Here is a 22,615-nt window from a genome sequence, read left to right as displayed (position 1 = left end):
CATTGTAACGTGTTCACCAAGAGAGCTGTAGTCACTCCCAGAGATCACCCAGATGTATCCTCATGTTGTCCCCAAAATCACTCCCAGCACCAGTCAGCATGGACAACTTGGAACCCTGCTATGTGTACCCAAAAAGTAGACCCAACTACCTTGAATTGAGTACAGCAAGAATGAACATTTTGTGAAACATAGCCTCATATATCCACAGAACTGCATTAACATAGATAAACAGATACATGTATACAACCCAACCTTTAATTCCCCTGGCAGCAATCCTATTATTGGGATTAGTTAAACAATGGAGTTCCTACCTGTGCTATCTTTGTTTGACAGCCAGGCTGGAGCCATCTCTGAGTACCTTGGGGCCCTGTATGACAGCTCATTCTGTCACACACATTAACTTCAGGAAGTAGAGACTCAAATAGCTTCATGTAAAAAAAAAAAAAAGACAAACTACACAGGTCCATAAAAACTCCTGGCTTCTTCTATTTAAACTACATTTATGTCCTAATAATAGATTTTTTTAATTTTCTTTTTAGTATATGTTTGCTTTTAAGATAATAGATAATTATCGATAAATAAAATTATAGCCTTTTCACTAGATTACATAATCTACATAAATTAATGTCCCCAAGGATCTAATTTATACAAATATAAGAAATGTATTCTTACTTATACACTATAAATATGCTTTCTTAAAGCCCCAAAATCTATATATTACAATGGATAAGAAAACACTTGTATTGTAAATTGCCCCAATTTATACTCTGTAATGTCCCATAAGCATTATATACCTATGCATGTGGGTTTTTTCTAAACTTGAAGGATGTTACATTGTGAGGGTTTTTTTTATTATTTATACAGTGAAATTGCAATTTCTTTTTGAAAAATGCATATTTTTTAACCACACTTGAGGAAACGGCTGCATAAAACATACTTATGTGCTCCTAGTTAAATAAAAAATAACAAAAAAAATGTGCTTTGCCCAAAACATTTGCAATATGTAACCATTGAGGTCTGGAGTCTGGTTAGTCCTTGTTTGTACATGCTGCACATATCTAGGAAATCTGGGAACATGGTGTGCTATTGGCCAGCTACCCACCGGGCATTTGCATGGTGTGCAAGACGGCTACTCCGGGTCTGAATACTACTCTGGACACTACAATATTTGGACACTACAAAATTTTCAGATTTTTTTCAGGACCACACAATAGACTAGATCCTTGCTTTAATTGTAGATTTATCTGTATCCATTTTTTGAGTAAACACATAACTCCTGCCTCCTTTTTTCCTTCTTTGGTGCCCATCGTTCCAGGGTTCCACAGTTTTCTACAATTTTCCTTAATACCCCCTGGCAACTCTTCCTTATATTTGCAGGTAAGACTATGTACAAGTTATTAATTGTAACAAGTCATTCTTAAGGCCTTCATTGGGCAACTACCCATGTCATTTATTTCCCATCTAATCAGCCACCCACCATATAATCTTAAATAAATAAAACCTCACACTTTTCCAAATTCAGCTCTTGTCCAAATGTGTGGACACCGCTCCTAATGATTGAGTTTAGGTGATTCAGCCACATCCATTGCTAACGGGTGTAATAAATCAAGCACATAGACAGCCATCTCCAAAGACTAACATTGGTGGTAGAACGGCATAAGTGCGGTTTCTTAAAGGCGCATAGTGCCTTTTGTTGTACTGGAGATGCTGACCACAGAGGGGGGGGGGTTGGGGGGGCTGCCCAAGGGCGGACCCAAAAGGTAAATACACCACTGTAGTTAGGTGTCCACATACTTTTAGTCATATAGTGTATTTTGAAGCTCTTATCTTGTACAGCATAGTTTCTCAATTTGGTATACCCATCAAGTATTTTAGAGGGGCTTCAAGTATGTCAATATAATTATGCCAATATCGTTTTGTGTAAGGAAGCCACTAGGTGGCTTGGGATACCTGGTTCATCAGGCCTGTATGTCTGCAAGGTGACTATTTTGCACATCCAACTTAACTTGTATGTAGGACATACAATTACATCCTATAAATATATCTGGGAACTTTATGGCTCTGGCTACCAGGGAACCCCCTCTTTTTCCTTGCGGAATGCAGACAGGAATTCACGCTGACCTCAGTGGGCGGTCTGCTGATGTCGTGGGGGGCCCCACTGATGGCTGCCATTTCTGCTGATGTTGCGGGACACAGCACTGTTGAAGGAGTAAATGGGCAGGGAGTAGGGCATGTCACAATGCTGCACCCACAACCTGGAGAGGTATGCCTATACCTCCTATACCTTCTCCGCTTCTTGACATGCCCTGCTCCCTGCCCATTTTCCCTGTAAATGGGGGTGTTTTTCTGCTGACGTCAGTGGGCAGTCCTGGACGCGTCCTGCAAGGGAAGGCTCCGGGTAGCCGGAGCTCAGAAGTTCCCAGGTATGCCTATAACACATGCTTTGGAATGCCTAAAACCACCTAAAACAATGGTGAAGTAAAATAATGGTCAGAAGATCTATCCAGACCCTCACCCTCAGCAATGCAGGTCACTTTGTTATCAGATGTAATGCAGAAGTGAAAAGAAGGAACATTTAAAAAAGGAAAATACTTCCAAAAATAGTTAAAAAGAAATATATCAGAAAATAAAATTAAAAATGAGCACGCAAAACATGAAAAAGGGGAATCACAACCCAACCAAAATACAGTCAAATGGCAAAAAATGCTCCAGTCATTATGAGACAGGGGTTATAAATCCCCTGGTCACAAAAGGGTTAAAGAAGATACATAGGGGGTGTGGGATCTAGAGAATGAAAGAATATAAAACAAATATATTAATACAAGAACTAAGGATAAATAACCATTGGAAAAATAGAAAACTACTGCCATCTGATGACAAGTGTCAGAAATGCAGTTCCTAGAAATACACTGTATGACCAAAAGTATGTGGGCACCTGGCCATCACCCCTGAATGACCTTGCTGGACATCCCATTCCAAAACCATGTGCATTAATATGGAGTTGGCCCCTACTTTGTGGCTATAATAGCCTCCACTCTTCTGTGAATAAGAGTGTGTCAATCAATAATCTTTTGCAGTCTGTTCAGGATAACTCATGCAAAACACTTTGCCCACAACAGTCAGAAGAGAAATTCCCCTGTATTAGTTGCAGACTTCAGTGGCACAGTCAACTTCTTTGTGGGTCATATGGCCTCTCTGATGCCATTATACATCCCCCTGATGATTCCAGGGGCAGCTGAAAGCTGAATCCTCTAGCAGACTTGGAGCCAGTAGTCATTTTCACACTGCTTTGCTAACCTCTTAGCTTTGCTCCTGGCAGAGCTATACGCTTGCAGAGTCCTCTGACTGGGGGGAATGCTTGTACTCCAAGTGAGCAACATAGCATTCTTCTATGGCTGTAGTGTGTGTAGCAGAGATGGCCTTAAACTTGATATTTGTTTTGCTTCTTCCCAAAGACTTTCATGATTGTGCTGTGTATTGTGTCCCTGATGTAATCTTATCTCTCCTTGGTACAGCCATTAGGAGAACTAGAACGCGATCTTGCTCACATCGATATGGGCTTTACCCTGTGTACTGCAGAAGTAGTTTTCTTGGGCTGAAGCTTCATTTTGCTGCACACCAGCGAATGATAAGTGTTGCAATCAGAGCTGTGGAAGGTGTGAGTAAGCAGGACGCACTTCAAGGCAGACAGTTGATGATTATCAGGTTGAGTTGGTACCAGTGCTTAGAGCAGGGGTGTCTCCAAGATACTTTCTGCTGAGGCTTTGTCTGGAAGAATTAGTTAGTAATGCTGAGGTTTTGTTATGAGCATAGTTCCAGAAGTCTCTGCCCATTTTTATTAATTTTCCCAATGCCAAACTTTCCAAGACAGGATTGCCAAGGGTCGTGGTCGGCGCCCACCCTGGCATTGAAGTCCCCAGTAGTATCAACGGCTCTTCTTTGGATAACCTAGTGATGATCATATATAGTTGGGTGTCAAATTTGTCCTTGGTGCCCCTGGTGGAGCGTTGGTGCACTCACATTGATTAAGTTGATGGGCCCAGTAGATGTGTGGAGACTGAGTGTAATGGCTCTTGCTGGATCTCTCATCCCCAGCAGAGAGTTTCTGAAAGTGAGTACAACACCATACTCTTTGATTTCCCCAGCAATCTTTCCTTGCCAGAAGAAATTGTAGTAATTTTCTGTTAGAGTCCCAGAGTCTGGCAGCCCTGTCTCCTGCAGTGTGCCATTCAGAGGGATGCCAGATCATTGATGACTGAGGTCTTACAAACATCACTGATTGACCGGAGGTCATCTGACAAGCCAGTTGTCATGGTCCGTACGTTCTAGCAGTCTAACCTTTTTGGTACATCATGACCGTATACAGATCATATTCACAGATGAGAAATGTGTGTTCTTTATGCTGTGAACACTTAACTGCTATATAGATTGAAAAAAAAAAATACTGTAGAAACTATTTTTTGAGAAACTCTGTTATTTGACCTCTCAATATTGTCAATTTAAGATAATTTGCTTTGATAAAATAGATTTAATTATAATGTTTTTTATTTTTCATGTGTGTATTAATACAAAAATGTAGACGACGTGATGAACATACTCATCCATGATTGCGGATACTGAATAAGCAAGTATAGTATAGTGTATTGTGTAAGTATAGTATATGCCATAGTGCCCTCTGATATGCCTTATACCCCGGATATGCCACTCTGCCCCCCAAATATGCCACTCTGCCCCCCCAAATATGTCTTATACCCGTTATATGCAACTGTGCCCCCCTGATATGCCTTATAACCCCATATTTGCCACTTTAACCCCCCAGATATGCCACTCTGCTCCCTGATATGCCACTCTGCCCCTGATATGCCACATAACCCTCTATATACCACTGGGCCCTTGATATGCACCCCCTAGACTCCTTGGTGCTCCAGACTCCTTGGTGTCTAGTAGGGGCAACCTCTGCTTCTGGTCAGCACTTTTGCTGGAGCTTCTATGACCGGGTGCTCATAGAAGCCCCAGTGGAAGTGCCTGCAGTAGCGGGGTTTGTCTGCACGCATCCAGACGCCCACCGGCTGCCAGAGAGAATGATCCGGGTCTTCTGCAGCGCTGCGGTGGATCCTCCTCTCTGGCAGCCAGCAAACTTTGCGCAATGCGCTCAGACCACCTCCGCTGTGCTGGCCGATACTTCCGCCGGGCTTCTATGGTGGAGCACTGGAAGGTCACGTCACACTGGTGCTCTGGTGCACTGGTGCTCCGTCATAGAAGCCCCAGTGGAAGTGGAGGACAGTAGCGGAGGTTGTCTGCACGCATTGCACAAAGGCCTACCGGCTGTCAGAGAGGAGGATCCGGGTCCCCTGAAGCGCTGCGGGGGATCTGGATCTTAGTGTTAGTATTCGACCTCTATTATAAGACAAAAGGTATTTTTTCAGAGCATTCAACTAATCGATTATCGAAATTTGTTGGCAACATCGATCATTATCGATTTTATTGATTAGTTGTTGCAGCCCTACCTTATTGCATTACATTATAGTCAATAATAAGAATGATCACATGTAACACAATGTGTCATAGTTTAGCAGGGTAGATTCACCTTTTACAAACGTTATCGGGGGCGTACCTGGGAATTTCACAGAGCTGTCTCTCATGTGGGGAATTGACTTTGTGATGTAGCTAGCCTATATTAGTACAAAATGCAATGGGAGTGGGAAGGGAATTAAGTGGGGAGTGGGCTTCTCATACCCCAGAAAAAGAACATAGTGACCCAGAAAATAAGGAAAGCAGTGCTTCACCTTGGTGGTGAGTTCCCACTTATGGCTGGCGCTACTGAAATGTTGTGGGGGATCTACTCTATTTTCATTTTCATGATAGTGTTATGTATTTGTTGTGTTTGTTTATTTTACCGTCACTCCTTGTATGTAGATGGCTGCATGTATTAAAACAATCTTTTGTCAAGCAGCCTATTCTTGTATTTATATTTAGCTGTTTATAAAGTTGTCACTTAAAAATAATTATAGAAAAACTATGAAAATTGCTCTAGCTCCCAGGGGAAAAAATGTGCCATGCCCCCCAGCACGCAAAGCACTTCTGAAAAAAGGGCGAATATAGTAAAAGTTCCATCATTGCCGTATTTGCTCGGTTATAAGACCACCCTGATTATAAGACGACCCCCCAAAATTTGAATATTAATTTAGGGGGGGGGAGCCTGAATATAAATATTATTTCACATGTAAACAATTTTTTCATATTTAATAAAAACTATGATGGAATAAAATGACTGTTTTGTTTTTTATCTCCTTTTATTTGCCTTTCTACCCACCAGTTATGCACATCTGCTTCCCTGATATGCCTTTTAACCCCCTATATGCCACTCTGCCTCCCTAATATGCCTTTTAACCCCATATTTGCCAATCTGCCCCAGATATGCCTTGTACTCCCATATATGCCACGCCGTCTCCCTAATATGTCTTTTAACCCCCTATATGCCACGCCGTCTCCCCTGATATGCCTTATACACCCCTATATGCCACTCTGCCTCCCTGGTATGCCTTTCAACCCCCTTTATGCCACTCTACCCCCTAGATATGCCTTATTCACCCATATTTGTCACTCTGCCTCCCTAATATGCCTTTTAACCCCCTTTATGCCACTCTGCCCCCTAGATATGCCTTATTCACCCATATTTGTCACTCTGCCTCCCTAATATGCCTTTTATCCCCTTATATGCCACTCTGCTTCCAGACATTGACCTACAGATACAGTGACAAGAAAAGTAAATTAGCCCTTTAGAATTACCTGGTTTTCTGCATTCATTGTTCATAAAATGGGATCTGATCTACATCTAACTCACAAGTATAGACAAACAATGCCTTTATTGAACATACTCGTTAAACATTCACAGCGCTGGTGAAAAAAGTAAGTGAACCCTTAGATTTAATAAGTTGTCAAACTTCATTTGGCAGCAATAACCTCAAACAAGCCCTTCCCGTAACTGCAAATCAGCGGACCTGGTGGATTTTCTTTTTAAGCTATTCTGTAGTAGATAAACTTTGACTTTAAGGCCATTGTCCTGCTGCATCAATCAGCTTCTACTGAGATTCAGCTGGCGTACTAGTTCTGCCTGTTCTTCCCGAACAATTAAACCTTAGTTTCTTCAGTCCACAAAACATTTTCCCATTAGCATTGTGGAGTGCCTATTTGGCAAACTTTGGGAACGTAGCACTGTTTTTGAAGAACAGCGGCTTCCTCTGTGGTGTCTTGCTATGCCTGTTCAATCTTTTGTGCATGGTAGCCTCATGAACAGAGATGTTAACCAGTTCCAAAAAATCCTTCAGGCCTTTATCTTTTACTCTAGTGTTTTTTTTTTTACCTCAGTGGGCATTCTGCATTGTGCCCTTTGAGTCATCTTGGTTGGTTTAGGGAGAGTAACCACAGCACTAAATCCAGTTGTTTAACGCCAGCTTTCTTCCTCATGCTTGTGATCTCTGCTGAGCGCAGTAGAGCACTGAGAAATTATATCATATACCTGTGCCATGTTTCATTGATGCTGAGATGAGGACAAAGTGGTCCTGCCTTGTGGAAGGGAGTGGGTGGAGCCTGTGCAGAGTGGGTGTGACCAAACACAGCTCCCTTATCCAGAGACTGAATAAACTGACCTGAAGTCCGGGAACCATGGCTGCAAACATAAAGCTATATGTAAGCCACAGCGTTATTTAATGAATTTAGTTGTGCCGTAAGCTATGACGGTTCCTCTTATGTCACTAAATTAAACAATGCCAATGGCATCTTCTCAATCCTCTTTCTGGAGACTTCTCGAATACTACATATCGTTCAATGAAACTAAAATACTTCTATATCCTGCTTGTCATGATTTCACTTTTATCAATTTAATGAGTTAACTGTTTACTGTTGTTATGTCAATGACCCAAGAAGTGTAATAAGGTATTCTAACCTTGGACAGACATGAGACTCTGCTTGGTAACATTGCTTATGTATTTCTTATTAGTAGACTTGTGCATTCGTCTTCGGGCGAACATGGAAACGAACACGAAGAGTGCGTTTTCGTGTTCGTTCCGAAGACACGCCGAAGAGAAGACGGCGGCGGTAAAACGTAGGCGAAGACGAAGACACACACCACGAAGATCTTCGTGATTGTCTTCGTCTTCCATTCCCCCCCTTCATCTTACCTTGTCTTGTCTTCGCGGCATCGCGGCAGTTCCCGGAAGTGGAAATCCGCAGGTTCGCCGTCACGGGTTACAGGGCAGTGCGAATGAGCCTATTGGTCGCCTACAGGGACTTCCTCTGGCATCAACCAATTGGTTGATGCCAGAGAAAGACCCTGCAGGTGACCAATAGGCTCACTCGCACGGTCTTTGTAGCCCCTGACAGCGAACCTATGGATTTCCGCTCCCGTTAACCCCTTCGATGCTGCGTTAACACAGCATCGAAGGGGTTAACGGGAGCAGAAATCCATAGGTTAAAGGGCCGTGCAAGCGACCAATAGGCTCACTTGCACGGCCCCTTAACCCTTTAAAAAAAAGTTAACCCCTAACTAATTGAACAGGGAGGGAGACCAGTGGCATCGGCAGTGCCGATGCCACTGGTCTCCCTCCCTGTTCAATTAGTTAAATGTCCGTACGAGCGACTTTATTGGTCGCTCGTACGGACATTTAACCCGGCACAGACTAACTAATTGAACAGGGAGGGAGACCAGTGGCATCGGTCTCCCTCCCTGTTCAATTAGTTAAAGACCAGTGGCATCGGCAGGGCAAGTTGCAGCATTGGGGTTTTAAAACCCCAATGCTGCAACTTACCCTGCCGATGCCACTGGTCTCCCTCCCTGTACACAGTTAAATGTCCGTACGAGCGACTTTATTGTTCGCTCGTACGGACATTTAATTAATTGAACAGGGAGGGAGACCAGTGGGATGTGCCGGGTAAGTTGTAGCATTGGGGTTTTAAAAGTCTGCACGAGCGACCAACAGAGTCGCTCGTGCAGACTTTTAAAACCCCAATGCTGTAACTTACCCGGCACATCCCACTGGTCTCCCTGTTCTATCAGTTAAATGTCCGTACGAGCGACTCTATTGGTCGCTCGTACGGACATTTAACTCATAGAACAGGGAGACCAGTGGGATCTGCCGAACAATTACGGCACCAGGAGTATAACAGTCTGTACGAGCGACCCTATTGGTCGCCAGCAGGGGGCTCCCCCTGCTGACGACCAATAGAGTTGCTCATACGGACATTTAAACTCCTGGCGCCAGAGCGGCTTTAACCCCGTTTTAACCCCTTAACCGGGGAAAACGAAGAAAACCCGAGCACGAAGAATGTCCGCGAATATTCGCCCGAAGAGAAGACAGGACCAGGCGAATATTCGAGGAATACGAAGTTTTTTTTTTTGCCGAAGACGAGCACGAAGACGAACACGAAGAGCCCCCTGGTGCCCAAGTCTACTTATTAGTGGATGTATAATCTGCTTTACGAATGCAAATGGTATATATGCGTTACTAAAGGCTTAATTCAAGCCAATAAATCAATTTTATTACTTCTTCCTACCTCTTTCTCAAAATGATCTTTATAAAAGCGGAAGATGAACGAGTCATATATATTGAAATCATATATTCCCTATCACATTCAGAATTAAAAGGTGTTCTTGTAAATAACAATAAGCCACTATGATTTATGTAACGTAGAGCAATATTTGGATAGAATTGGCGGACAATGCCAAATACACAAGATATATTTGAGGTACTATAAAAGTTACATAGCAGGACACAATTTTTATTGTAGTTTACAGATGCTGTTTATCCTGCAATAACAACATTTCTGCAATTAGGTCCGCTATAATGAATATTTATCTACCACCATATCTGAACCCTACAGATGTCACTTACCGGTACAGTAAAACACCGGTCTGACGTTGGATCAGAACTTGTACTAGCACAGATGGATTATAAGCACTATTGAAACTCTTCTGTGTTGTGCTAAAATACTTTGTTTCTGTAAACGTAAATCAAACCTGCTATTGAAAAACTCAATTACACAAATTAAAATAGGATACAAGAAAATCCAAAACCCCAATGATTTGCCATAGATCTGTCATTTATTTTAAAGTATCACAGCTGTACAAGTGTTCATACATACAGAAGGAAATGCACACTGGATATACAATGGCATTTGGCTGCATTTCCAATTATAATACATTAAGTGCAATTCCACTTAAAATGTACATTTATACAAATAAGGATTGCTCCAAACAAAATGTCACGTTATAAAGCTTGATTTGTGTGAAACGTACTAAACCAACTATCTGGTTCTATACAAAAAATGTAATCAGTTGTTTTAAAATGACCTCCTTTAGTCAAGAGGCCAGAATACAGTATAAAATATTTGCCACGTAAAATGTAACCCATTACATTTCTCTTAAAAAATATTCCTCTGTATTTAAGGTGTTCAGTTGTCAACTGTTGGACTACAATCTGCACTTTTTTTTTTTTTTTTGGAGCATTCGATCTGCTTCATTTTTTGTTTTATCATTCAGCCATTCCATTGCCACTGAAAGGACAATTAATCATCAACAGCAGAAAAACATTTACAGGATGACTTTTGCAAATGTCTTGAAAAAGCATCTTTTCCAAGTGGTCAGGGCCAGTAAAAACCCCAAAACACATATATTCTGATGGACATAGTGCTTTCAAAGTCAACATTTTGTGACTTACCATGATTAATAATAGTTCTTAGATCTCAGTGCACCCTAAAGTATAGGAATATGGAAAGATGCACGGGACATTTTGAAACTAAAGGTGATCAGCTTAGCTCATAAATGGTTATTTTGCCACATTTTCAAGAAAGGTGTTATTGCTATCACTGTGATAAGAATGGGTCACACCAAGCGGTTTTCTCTTTTTTAAAAAAAGATATACAATTAGCAATCCTCTCACCATCACAAGGTGATTCGGACAATAAATATGTTTTATTTTCCCCCCCATCCCTTTGATAATCCTCTATAAAACTACCTATTGTATGCTCTGTCCTTTTTAGATTTCTCAAGAGCCTTGCCCATGGTCTTCTCATTCTCCCCTCTGCATTCAGGGCAGTACCATTTCCCCTTTGGTTTATGGTTGAGTCCAACACAAGAAAAGTGAAACCACTCAATTGGACATTCTTCGTTATCACAACCAATCATTTCACCATAAGAAACTTGGTTACACAAACAATACGTTGGCTCATTAGGATCAATGGGAAGGTCTGCGGGGGATGCCTCTCGTTCTGCTTTAGCTTTAGATCTCTTTTTCTTCTTTGCTGTTTTCGCCTTCTTCTCCTTGGGTGTACCTGAAGTGAGGTCATCATGGTCGTGATTGATGGTCGCATTTTCTCGGTTCTCATTGTTCCTTTGTCTTCTTGATCTCTTATTGCTTGGTTTTTCAGTCTGAGAAACAGCCTCATTTTTGGACTTTTCCTGGTTATTTTTGCTGCTGTTACTAGTGCTGTCATTTAAGTCCTGGCATGTTTCAAACAGTTCCACATGACTGTCCACTTGTCTTGTCCGGTTCTCAACCAACTCCACCATTTGACTGACTATTTGAATTTTGTCATCACCCAACTCCTGACTCCGAATAAGAGCTCTTTGGATAAACTGGAGGAGTCGCCTCTTTTGTATTGCATCTGATTCACGCTTGTATTTTTCATAATAGTCATCCAGTTCTTTCAGGATATCTACAACAATAAAAAAAAATATGTTAAACAAAGAAAGGCTTACATAAATCCCAAATACATCATCTTCCACTAGATGTCTCAATCAGAAATTATGTAAATCTAGAAACATGCTATACAAAAAGTATTTCAATTACTACAAGAAACCATTCAAATTAGGTGGTGGGTTTAACAGACTGCATGTTATAGATACTGCCAACAAGAGAAAACAGTGGGATAGGCAAATGGTAAGTAAAGTTCCTCTTTTATTGACACACTTAATGATTCTCCAAAATCATTTGGAGAATGATTTTTTATACCTTTATACCTTTTGTATAAATCTATGGTTTACTATATTGCTTTCTTAAATGTGAACAAAGAGAGTTTACCAGGTCTTTTTTGTGCCGTAAGGTTCTCTTACACGTTTGTTACATTTTATTAATAGAACGACAGTAAGTTCTGTAGAGCAGCTACAAAAAGTGGAAACTGGACATTGACAATAACAATAACACACTTTAAGACATAGTGGAACAAAAGAAGAAGGTCCTGTCATGATTAACTCATATAACGTAGTGGATGCATGGAAGGGTAACCCAGCAGAGGTGGTTAGTTTCTTTGTTTAAGCATTCAATGAGTTAATCTGAGGTTGATTTAATGTGTTTCTTTCTGAATGCCCTCTGTATCTGTTCTGGCTAGAGGTGTCATCTTCCCAAAGGACCCCTGTGGTGATTCATGGCCTAACAGATAAGGACCCTGAGTTATAGGAATTCCATTCCTATCTTAAGTGGGGGGTTTCCATCACCTTTACCCCACCATAACTTATTGGCACATCAAAGATGGGACCCGATTCTTGGGGATGGTGTCATATAATCAGTCATGTGGTCAGAGGGGCGTTTGCTTGCAAAAGTCTGATTTAGGGACAAAGCAGCGACCTCAAAGCAGAACTCCATGATATACTCTGATCGGAACAACATCATAAGAAACCATCTGGACTTAAGGAGTTCCCACAGGCCTACTTATTGGAGAAACTCGTGAGTGAGGGTCCTGTGTTTAAGTCCCTTTGTTTTTAAGAACTGTTTGCTGTTTTATTTTTATTTTGTATGTCTTGTTTTTTTGTAATTCTGGCACTGTGTAATCTTTGTCTTTTTGTTATTAAAATATTCATAATCCAAGTCTGTCTTTGGGCTCTAGTATCGATATCCACGAACCCTAAGAGAGGATAACACGTTACCATATTGTTGTTATTACGTTTTACTGGATATATATATATATGTTGGTTGGGTTGATATATATATAGAGATAGAGGTTCTAATTCGGATTTCTCACGAATCCGGTATCAAAATCGTGAGTGGTGGCAGACTACCTGGGGGGATACAGGCAGGATTTGGGGGTTAATTTGGTATAGCTTATGCCTTGTTAAGGGGTCAAGTTAGTAAATCCAGAGGCCTGGTGCTATTAACCCCTTCATGCCCACGCCCTCCACACAGTCACGGCTTGGCAAGTAGTCCTGACCGTGACAAACTTGGTGGCAGCGGTGGGATATCTAGAGTTTTTTAGTACTATTTATATTGCCCGGTTTGGTGATTTTAGTACTAGAAGAAATTACATGGGTTTTGTGTAATTTCCCAAAGACATTACTCAGTGCCTAATTACAGACATACAGTGCAAAACAGTTCGTTCCTCTTCCTTTTGTTTTTCTCTACCATACTGCATTATGGAGGCATATCGACGACAGCCAAAAGAATCTCTGGAGCTGGTTTGTCAAGAAAGGAATATACAAATTTTTGGCAAAAGCAAAGAGCAGCTGATTTTGGATCTCCTGGAACATGATAAACTCTGTGCAGAGCAGGCCATTGGAGCAGATGTGATTTTGGAAGAGCCTGTGGATCAAGGATGTTTTCCTGATAAAGTTAACGCCTTGAGTGCAATGGACTCTGAGTTAAAAGTGGTACTAAAACATCTGGGGAGTGTGGATCCTCAGCTAAAGTTCAACCTGATTATGCAGTACAAGGAAAGAGAGAGCGAGGCTGCTGAGAGAGCTGCGGAGCGGGCAGCTGCTGAACGAGAAGCTGAGCGGAGGTATCAGCTGGAACTTCTACGGTTAAAGCAATATAGTCCGTCTCCCCAAAGCATTGTTAACGGGGATGGATATGCTAACCGACCTCGCCTGGAACACTTTCCAATGCTGGAAAAGGACACTGACTTGGATGTGTTTTTGAGAGGATTTGAGAAAGTGTGCCGGCAGTACCAGCTGCCCAAGGAAGAGTGGGGAAAGTTTTTAACCCCACGTCTGAAGGGGAAAGCCCTGGATGTGTTTGCTTCCTTACCAATGGAAGTTGATCAGGACTATGAGGCCATAAAATCTGCCTTGTTAAAAAGTTTTAACCTCACCCCTGAATTCTACAGGAAAAAGTTTCGAGAGATGCAGCAAGCTACATCGGACAGTTGCACCGAATATGCGGGACAGCTTCGGACTATTTTCCGGCAATGGACTGGAGGCCTACAAGTTACTACATATGAGGCCCTGGAGGATCTGATGATTTTGGAGCAGTTCCTGAGCACACGAAGTCCGGAGGCCCGAGAGTGGATTCTGGACAGAAAACCTAAGACCACGGCAGAGGCGGCAGATCTGGCTAACGATTATGCCAACAACCGTACTCCAACAACCAAGCGGGTACAAGCATCACAAGGACCATCTACCTGGAAAGGAGCAGCCTACCAGCCACCAACTCCTAAGTCAGCCCGGAGATTATCACCAACACCTTTCCTAGCCAACAGAGCAGGGGCCACATCGGGCCAGGGGGATACCCGCCGGTGTTATCGGTGTAACCAGATTGGGCACTTGAGTGCCACCTGCCCTTCTAAGAGACCATCTCCATGGACAAATGGAAATGGAGGTACAGCTGGGGGAGCTGCACCTGTTTTATTTGTGGCTAGACCAAAGGAGGCACAAGGAGACAATTTGCAGTGTGTAACAGTTGGGGAACACCCAGCTGTCTTGTTTGTTTCCAGGTTTCAGGGGAATGAAGAGGAGAACCTACAAAGAGTAACTGTAGGTGGCCGTGTGACTATGGGACTCAGGGATACAGGGGCTGCTTGCACTCTGGTGCGGCCTGAGATGGTAAAGTTGGAGGATCTTATCCCTGGGAAGACCATGTCCATCCATGGAATTGGCGGGGTGCGCCCTGCAGTGCCAGTGGCACGTGTGTACCTTGATTGGGGTGTGGGCAAGGGTTTGCGGGAGGTGGGGATATCCGAGGATATTCCTGTTAATGTTTTGCTGGGCAAGGATCTGGGTCGACTTGTTTGCCAGTATGCACCAGTTGAGGAAACCTGCAAACCTGGAGGGCTGGTAGAGAGCCCTGTCCAACCTAAGGTACTGTCTGAAACTTTGGGAGTAGTGAGTAGCTGGGAGGGAGCCCAGAAGGTAGAGGTATGCCTGTCTGAACCAGCACCCAGGATCCTGTCTCCTGAAGGGATGAAGGGGGATGTGCACCAAGGGACCACACCTAGTGAGCAAGCTCTAGGGGAAAAGTGTGGTTTGACCTTTGGAGGGGCAGAGTTTCAGGAACAGGGAGTCTGTAGTGGCTCTTCTGGTTCAATGCCCCCTGATACGGAAAAGCATAGTGTTACTATGGGTGATCAGGTAGCCAAGGGATTCGGTCATGCTGGGGATACTTCGGCCAAAGTGTCTTCAGAAGTTGTATGCCCAGAAGGTATTATCCCTGAAAAACTAAAGGGGACTGGGGATGTGTGGCCAACCGTGCCTACAGCACCTGAGTATTTAGGTTTGGGTGCAGGAGAAAGTATACATGATATTGGGGTATCTGAGGATATTCCTGTCAATCATTTTTCTCAAAGGGAAAACAAGGGATATATGGAATGTGATGTTTCTGTGAATCAACAGCCAAAACTCAGTTTTAATGCTCCAGAGGAAATGCTTACTTTAACCCTTAAAGTGCTGGAGGTTAAGAAGCAGGAAAGGGGTAGTTTCTCCACTGTGCCTAAGACCCCTAAAGCTGTACAGTCTGGAGATAAGGAGGAGGGGGAGGAAAATTCACATCTTGATATCCCTTTTGTGTGTTCACTGAGTGGGCAGTGTGAGGGGCAGAATATTTCCCCTGTAGCTGTAGTGGCATACCAGCAAGATGCTGGGGCAACAGCTACAGAGGATAATATAGTAAAGGTTGATGAAAAGACAGCTACATTGACCAGTCAGCAAGAAACCCCTCGCCCTGTGAGTGTAGGTGAAGCGCAGAGCCTGGGATCCACACCGGATGCCCAGGACAATGGACACCCGTTTGCTGTCTTGCTTGGGAATGGGCAGCGTTTAGCTATCCTAAGCAGGGCAGAGAAACAAATGGATGAGGCCTTAAAACATCGGAGTAATTTATCGCCAAAGGAAGAGGCTTATTCAAGGGTTGGCAAAGAGTGCTTAGCTATGGTGTGTGCTTTGCAGGAGTTACAGCCATGCTTGTATGGTTGTGACTTCACTGTTATAATCTATCACAACCCTTCTCTTCAGGCGGATAGATTAGAGGGGAAGTTTAGCAAGTTGCTCAGATGGAGTCCGGTGCTACAGCAGTATTGTTCTACTGGCGGGTGTGACAAGTCAGCTTCTATGGGAACGCTGACTGTTTGTCTTGTCAGGGGGAGACTAGAATTTAGGCAGACATAGTAGATCAGCGTGTGCTGACCTCCTCTGTCCACCATCTTAAAAGGGGAGGTGTCATGATTAACTCATATAACGTAGTGGATGCATGGAAGGGTAACCCAGCAGAGGTGGTTAGTTTCTTTGTTTAAGCATTCAATGAGTTAATCTGAGGTTGATTTAATGTGTTTCTTTCTGAATGCCCTCTGTATCTGTTCTGGCTAGAGGTGTCATCTTCCCAAAGGACCCCTGTGGTGATTCATGGCCTAACAGATAAGGACCCTGAGTTATAGGAATTCCATTCCTATCTTAAGTGGGGGGTTTCCATCACCTTTACCCCACCATAACTTATTGGCACATCAAAGATGGGACCCGATTCTTGGGGATGGTGTCATATAATCAGTCATGTGGTCAGAGGGGCGTTTGCTTGCAAAAGTCTGATTTAGGGACAAAGCAGCGACCTCAAAGCAGAACTCCATGATATACTCTGATCGGAACAACATCATAAGAAACCATCTGGACTTAAGGAGTTCCCACAGGCCTACTTATTGGAGAAACTCGTGAGTGAGGGTCCTGTGTTTAAGTCCCTTTGTTTTTAAGAACTGTTTGCTGTTTTATTTTTATTTTGTATGTCTTGTTTTTTTGTAATTCTGGCACTGTGTAATCTTTGTCTTTTTGTTATTAAAATATTCATAATCCAAGTCTGTCTTTGGGCTCTAGTATCGATATCCACGAACCCTAAGAGAGGATAACACGTTACCATATTGTTGTTATTACGTTTTACTGGATATATATATATATGTTGGTTGGGTTGATATATATATAGAGATAGAGGTTCTAATTCGGATTTCTCACGAATCCGGTATCAAAATCGTGAGTGGTGGCAGACTACCTGGGGGGATACAGGCAGGATTTGGGGGTTAATTTGGTATAGCTTATGCCTTGTTAAGGGGTCAAGTTAGTAAATCCAGAGGCCTGGTGCTATTAACCCCTTCATGCCCACGCCCTCCACACAGTCACGGCTTGGCAAGTAGTCCTGACCGTGACAGGTCCTGCTCTTGCAAGCTTACAATCTAATAGGAGGTTGAAGGAGAGTACAAGAGAGGATAAAGGTGACAAGGTCAGGTAGAGATTACAAACTACAATACAGCTGCTGAAAGGGCTGGATATTCATGCCCGCAATCACGTTGTGAACCGATTTAACAGAATTTCTAAAAGAAAATGGTGTAACCCTATCCGATCCAAAAAGCCAAGATTTATTTATCCAAGCATGAAAAATGTATTTTCCCAGAAAATACGTGCTTTCAAAATTGATTATCCCCTCCATAAGAGATAACTGTAAAACATTACCAAGGATTTAGATGTAATAAGATTTGCAGTTTATTAAAATAAGAAAACATTTTCAAAATGTAACTGCAAATAGTAATAAACCGGAGGTTAAGCATGACCAGGATGTGTATTTCTTAAACACATGCTTTGCTAGTGAAATCTGACACGTTTTATCAGGGTGGATTCATGCAAGCAGATTGTAAGACATTTATTACAGCCCATTTCACATACATAATAAAACTATTTATTTCAGCACCCAGTGAAAAGACTGCTCACCATGTGCCTAATTTAGAAAAAAAAATTAAAGAAAAAAAATATTCTTAATGAAACTGGGAAGTTTTCTATACCAGTTATCTATTATGTATATAGCGCTTATTGCAGTACATACATTCAATGGTTTATGATAGAACAAAAATTGAGAGACTAAGACAAAAACATACATTAGGTAAAGAGGGCCCTGCTTGCTTACTATCTATAGGATGGCACCTGTCAGTGGGTGGGATATATTAGGCAGCAAGTGAACAGTTTGTCTTCAAAGTTGAAGCCTTAGGAGCAGGAAAAATGGGCAATCGTATGGAGAAACGCTGACAAGGGCCAAATTATGATGGCTAGTTGACCGGGTCAGAGCATCTCCAAAACTGCAGCTCTTGTGGGGGTGTTCCTGGTCTGCAGTAGTCAGCGCCTATCAAAACTGGTCCAAGGAAGGAAAAGTGGTGAACGGGGACAGGGGTCATGGGCGGCCAAGGATCATTTGAGAAGGCTGGCCCGTGTGGTCAAATCAAACAGACTAGCTACTGTAGCTCAAATTGCTGAAAAAGTGAATGCTGATTCTGATAAAGGTGTCAAAACACATAGTACATCACAGTTTGTTGCGTATGGGGCTGTGTAGCCGCAGATGGGCATGTGAGCATAAGAACTGGACCACGGAGCAATGGAAGAAGGTGGCCTGGTCTGATGAATCTTGGTTTTTTTTACATCACGTGGATGGCCCATGGTGGGAGCACAAGGTCTGTTCCTACAGACATCATATTCCGGCGCTCAGCATCAATAGCTGACATGCTTGGCGAGGGTGCAGTGAACCAGAAGTCTGTATGAAGAAACTTTGTGCTCCTTTATCTCTGGCCAATTTAAAAAATAAATCGGTCAGTCTGCAACCTGGCCACATGCCACAACAGAGGCCTTGGCATTCGCAATCACTGCAATAGGTGGTAGGATGTATGCCAATGTTGCTTAAAGCTCATCTTAATGAAACCAAATGCAGCATTAGAAACATCCTTCCTAATACCGTAACATCCATTACCTCACCCAAACAAAAGTAAAATTTACACAACGCAAATCTGGAGAACTGATTTGTAAATTTGTTAAAAGTGTTGAATGAATCATGAGCTCCCCCAGCATATTTGCGGAGCATTGGGAATTTTATAATCCCAATGCAGATCAGAAAGGTGGCACAAGGTCAATGCATACAATAGGACTGAAGATTTCTGGCACAAAAGACCTGCTTTTGATGAGGTTTCTGCGCTGGCGGCCCACATGGATGACTTGAAATATATATCATTAACTTAAATGTATTCCCTTTGCATTTGCTGATCTGCAGGCACATTTTACTGGCACACAGGAGGTAATGGTACATCCGTGTTCTTCATAGATGTTTTTCAGGATGTTACTACTACTTTTCTGTGTCCTGGATTGGTTAAATATAATCATATGTTATAATACATGTGACATCATAAAATTAAATCCCCCCCTTAGTTAGTTGGACGGGTAGAGGGAATTGATTGATAGGGTAGAATGTATTTTTTTACATGAAATGTATCACAGAATAGAAGAGGTTTACTTCTTTCTGGTCTCAGATTCACATGCTGATACCCAGTCTTATGAAGCCACCCTAATCGCATCGACCGATGCCTTTAGTTGTAACTTGGTACAAAAAGGTTGCCATCTACCTGGCCCAGACTGCCATTCGCAATGCAAAGGCACAAAAGAGGGAGGTGTTTTGGATATCCTCTTTGGGCAAATGCTCGCCAGAAATTGAAATCTACGCATTAGGAAACTTGGGTTAGCACACTTTTTGTACCTCGTGAGTAATATATCCCCAACTCCTTGTAGATCGTAAGCTCCTTAGAACAGGGCCTTTAGCGTTTGTAAGTCAGGATGCACTACTTGTGTATGTCCTGTCTGTATAATGTACTGCACTGCGGAATACGACGGCGCTATACAACTCAATACATAAGGCTGAACCACTAGGGATGTCAGATCCTAATCTAGGTACATTGACAATGTGAAATGGCGGTGCTTTAAGACGAATTTCCATCTGCAGTGCGTTTATTAAACAAAACAACACTATAAGGCCGCAGACCAACATACGATTCTGTCAAATTCTCAGTTGGCAGAAAAAAATAATATAACATACCAGAGGCTCCTATGAAAAAACGCAGCCATGCTTAGTTCAGTCATGACCAGCGGCAACTTAGAGGTAAAAATAAGCGTCATATAGAGCAGCACCCATAAAATGGACTGTTCTATAAATGTGCGAAACTAATACGACAACACGGAATCAAAGGAAGGCCTCATGCCCAAACCAAAGATGGAGGATAAAGCATTAGCATCGACTAATGTAAATACAGAGCTGCATTCCTATTGGCTAGCACATAAGTAGGCGTGGCTATTCGTGAAACACGCCTCTAACCAGAATATGATCGTCTACATTCCAACCACAGCCTATCAGCAGTACCGGGTGGGCAAAGACATTTAAATTACTCCAAAGGGGCGTGGACAAAATGAAAAAGTAGAGGCGGATAACTTGCTTGTGAAGGGCGGAGTCACACAGATGCAACAAATCAGAAAACAGACGGCGCCCGGGACGTTCCAAAAGCCAGGTATAGCAACCAATCGAAGCATAGAGGCGTTACCATTCATTGAACGTTAGGTAGGCCCGTAGTATAAAAGATGGAGTGTGTGCTCAAGTCGGGTTAAAGCGCGGCTGGCGCTGTCTGGTTTTTAAGTGTGCATTCCTGAAGCAAAATACCCGCTCTTTTCATAAACACTATTCGCACTTTCCGCATTCATCCAAATCAATAATAAATATTACAGACACCGCTCGCTTACGTTGAATTACACCCAGTAAGTGCGCCATTTGCACTTCTACACTTGGCCAGACGGTCCTTTAACCACAAAGTTGCTGCGTTAAAGCGAGTAGATCGAACCGGACCAAGCCGCTGTAGTGTGGCTTCAAAAATCCAACGACAAAGCAAGGTTAAAGGATATCAGATGTGGGGTAACCGAGTGACCGTCTCCGGTGTCTCCTCCTCCGGTACTCGGTGCGGAGGAGGAGGAGGGGTGCAGGCAGCGCACTGCGGCCCTGACAAAATATATCAAGTGTCAGTCGGCACGGGGTCCACACTCCGGTTGATCAACAAAACCAGCCTGTGCCAACGTAACACTTCCCATCACAACAACAACTAGTCTACTGGAGTGTGTGTCACAGCACCCCCATTTCATACTAAAGCGATGTGTTTTATGTAACGTTCACTGCCTGTTCCTGTCACCCAGATTGTTTCCACCGGGGAGGGATGTGGGAAACGTACCGCTGACTTTCCGTCTATGTAGGACAATGCAGAGCTCTCCAGCTGTGGGAGAAACCATGAAGTGCAGAAACTGCTCAAGAAAAGCACTCAACACATCTGATAAATGTATACACGGGAAACGATGCATCACAACACACACCGATCAGGAACTGGAAACCGACATGGATGGGGAGAGGATACAAGGGGGGGCGAACAAGACAACTGCAGTCGCTACACTGCTGGTGGAAGCTGTTTGTTAAACAACATAAATACATTAGGAGATCAAGGCAACTGGGTTGTATTTTTTTCTTTTTACAATGAGATTAGAGCAATCACAATGAGAAAAATGAAAAAAGAGAAACCCTGCCCACCACTACAGCACAACCTTTTCTTACTAGCAGTTACTACTACAGCCATCCCGATGACTGTACATTCCTCAGTGTTGTTGCCTTTTAGCAGCCCCGGAGATTACAACACAACAACAGCAGATAGCCACCTCTTCAAACACATAAAGGAATACATGTACTCCTCCATCTCCTCCTAAGCTTTCCCCCTGTAGGTAGCAGAGCTGACAAAGGGTTTATTTCAGGTGACTCCACGACCCCCTGTGTTTTCTGTATTTCTTTACACATCCATAGTACACTCAGAAAGGGCTGTTCGTGAAAAAAGAGAGCAAAACAGACCTTTTGTTCCGCCCTATGACAAGCAGCTTAAACATTGCACAAAACGCACAAGTACCCCCCGACACTGCATACATTTGACATTAAAATACAATAGACTCGTATTGTGTTGGTCGATGGGCTAGAAAAGCCAAGGGTTTGTCTGTGATCGGTAGTAGAGAGGGATGATCACAGACAGGGGACACAATGCAGAAGGGGGGGGGGGGGGTACACGGCAAGAATGTGGAGATCTGACGATCACAAATACAAAAGCTAAAAGAGGGTGAAAAGTTACCCTAGGTTTCAGATCACAGGCACAGCATGCTGGGGCAACAGATCTTACCCTGGTATTTGGCGTCGATCTCCCTCATCAGGGACACATTTCTCTGTAAGTCGAATGGCAGGGATTCGATGGAGTCCAGGTAATCCTCTACATAGTTCACCATGTGAGTGTGCTCTCCGTTAGCCGGGTTTAACATTCTGTGCAGCTGTTATGACCAGCACAAAACCCACCGGGTTCCTGCCAGTTCTACGATCTGTCCTCTGCAAGCACTTGCCAAAGCAGCAGCGGCGGCAGCAGCACCACCCCCTCCCTCCCTCCTGTTCAAGAAATAAAGAAATGCCCCCTCCCCAACCACCTCCAAAACTAAAAATGCACTAAACACGCGTCTACAGTGACACGAAGTGCAAAGGAGGCAAAAACAAAGGAGATCGGGGCTGAG

The 22,615-nt window shown here is 43.1% G+C and overlaps 1 protein-coding gene across 1 annotated transcript; it reads right to left on the bottom strand.

The window, feature by feature from the left end:
* Nucleotides 1–11,008: 11,008 nt before the first annotated feature.
* LOC149299952 (inhibitor of growth protein 1-like) lies at nucleotides 11,009–22,372 on the bottom strand. The gene is made up of 2 exons (XM_089485934.1): nucleotides 22,237–22,372; nucleotides 11,009–11,712 (listed from the first exon to the last, which is right to left on the bottom strand). The coding sequence occupies exons 1-2, from the start codon at nucleotides 22,370–22,372 to the stop codon at nucleotides 11,009–11,011; spliced, it is 840 nt and encodes a 279-aa protein (XP_089342060.1).
* Between the last annotated feature and the right edge of the window lie 243 nt (nucleotides 22,373–22,615).

This window comes from Sceloporus occidentalis, unplaced genomic scaffold (genome assembly GCF_023333645.1).
Source record: "Sceloporus occidentalis isolate IW3139 unplaced genomic scaffold, rSceOcc1.0.p SCAF_27, whole genome shotgun sequence".
Lineage (NCBI taxonomy): Eukaryota > Metazoa > Chordata > Lepidosauria > Squamata > Phrynosomatidae > Sceloporus > Sceloporus occidentalis.
The sequence above is the reverse complement of the archived record's forward strand: the minus strand, read 5'-3'. Positions and strand labels throughout refer to the sequence as shown.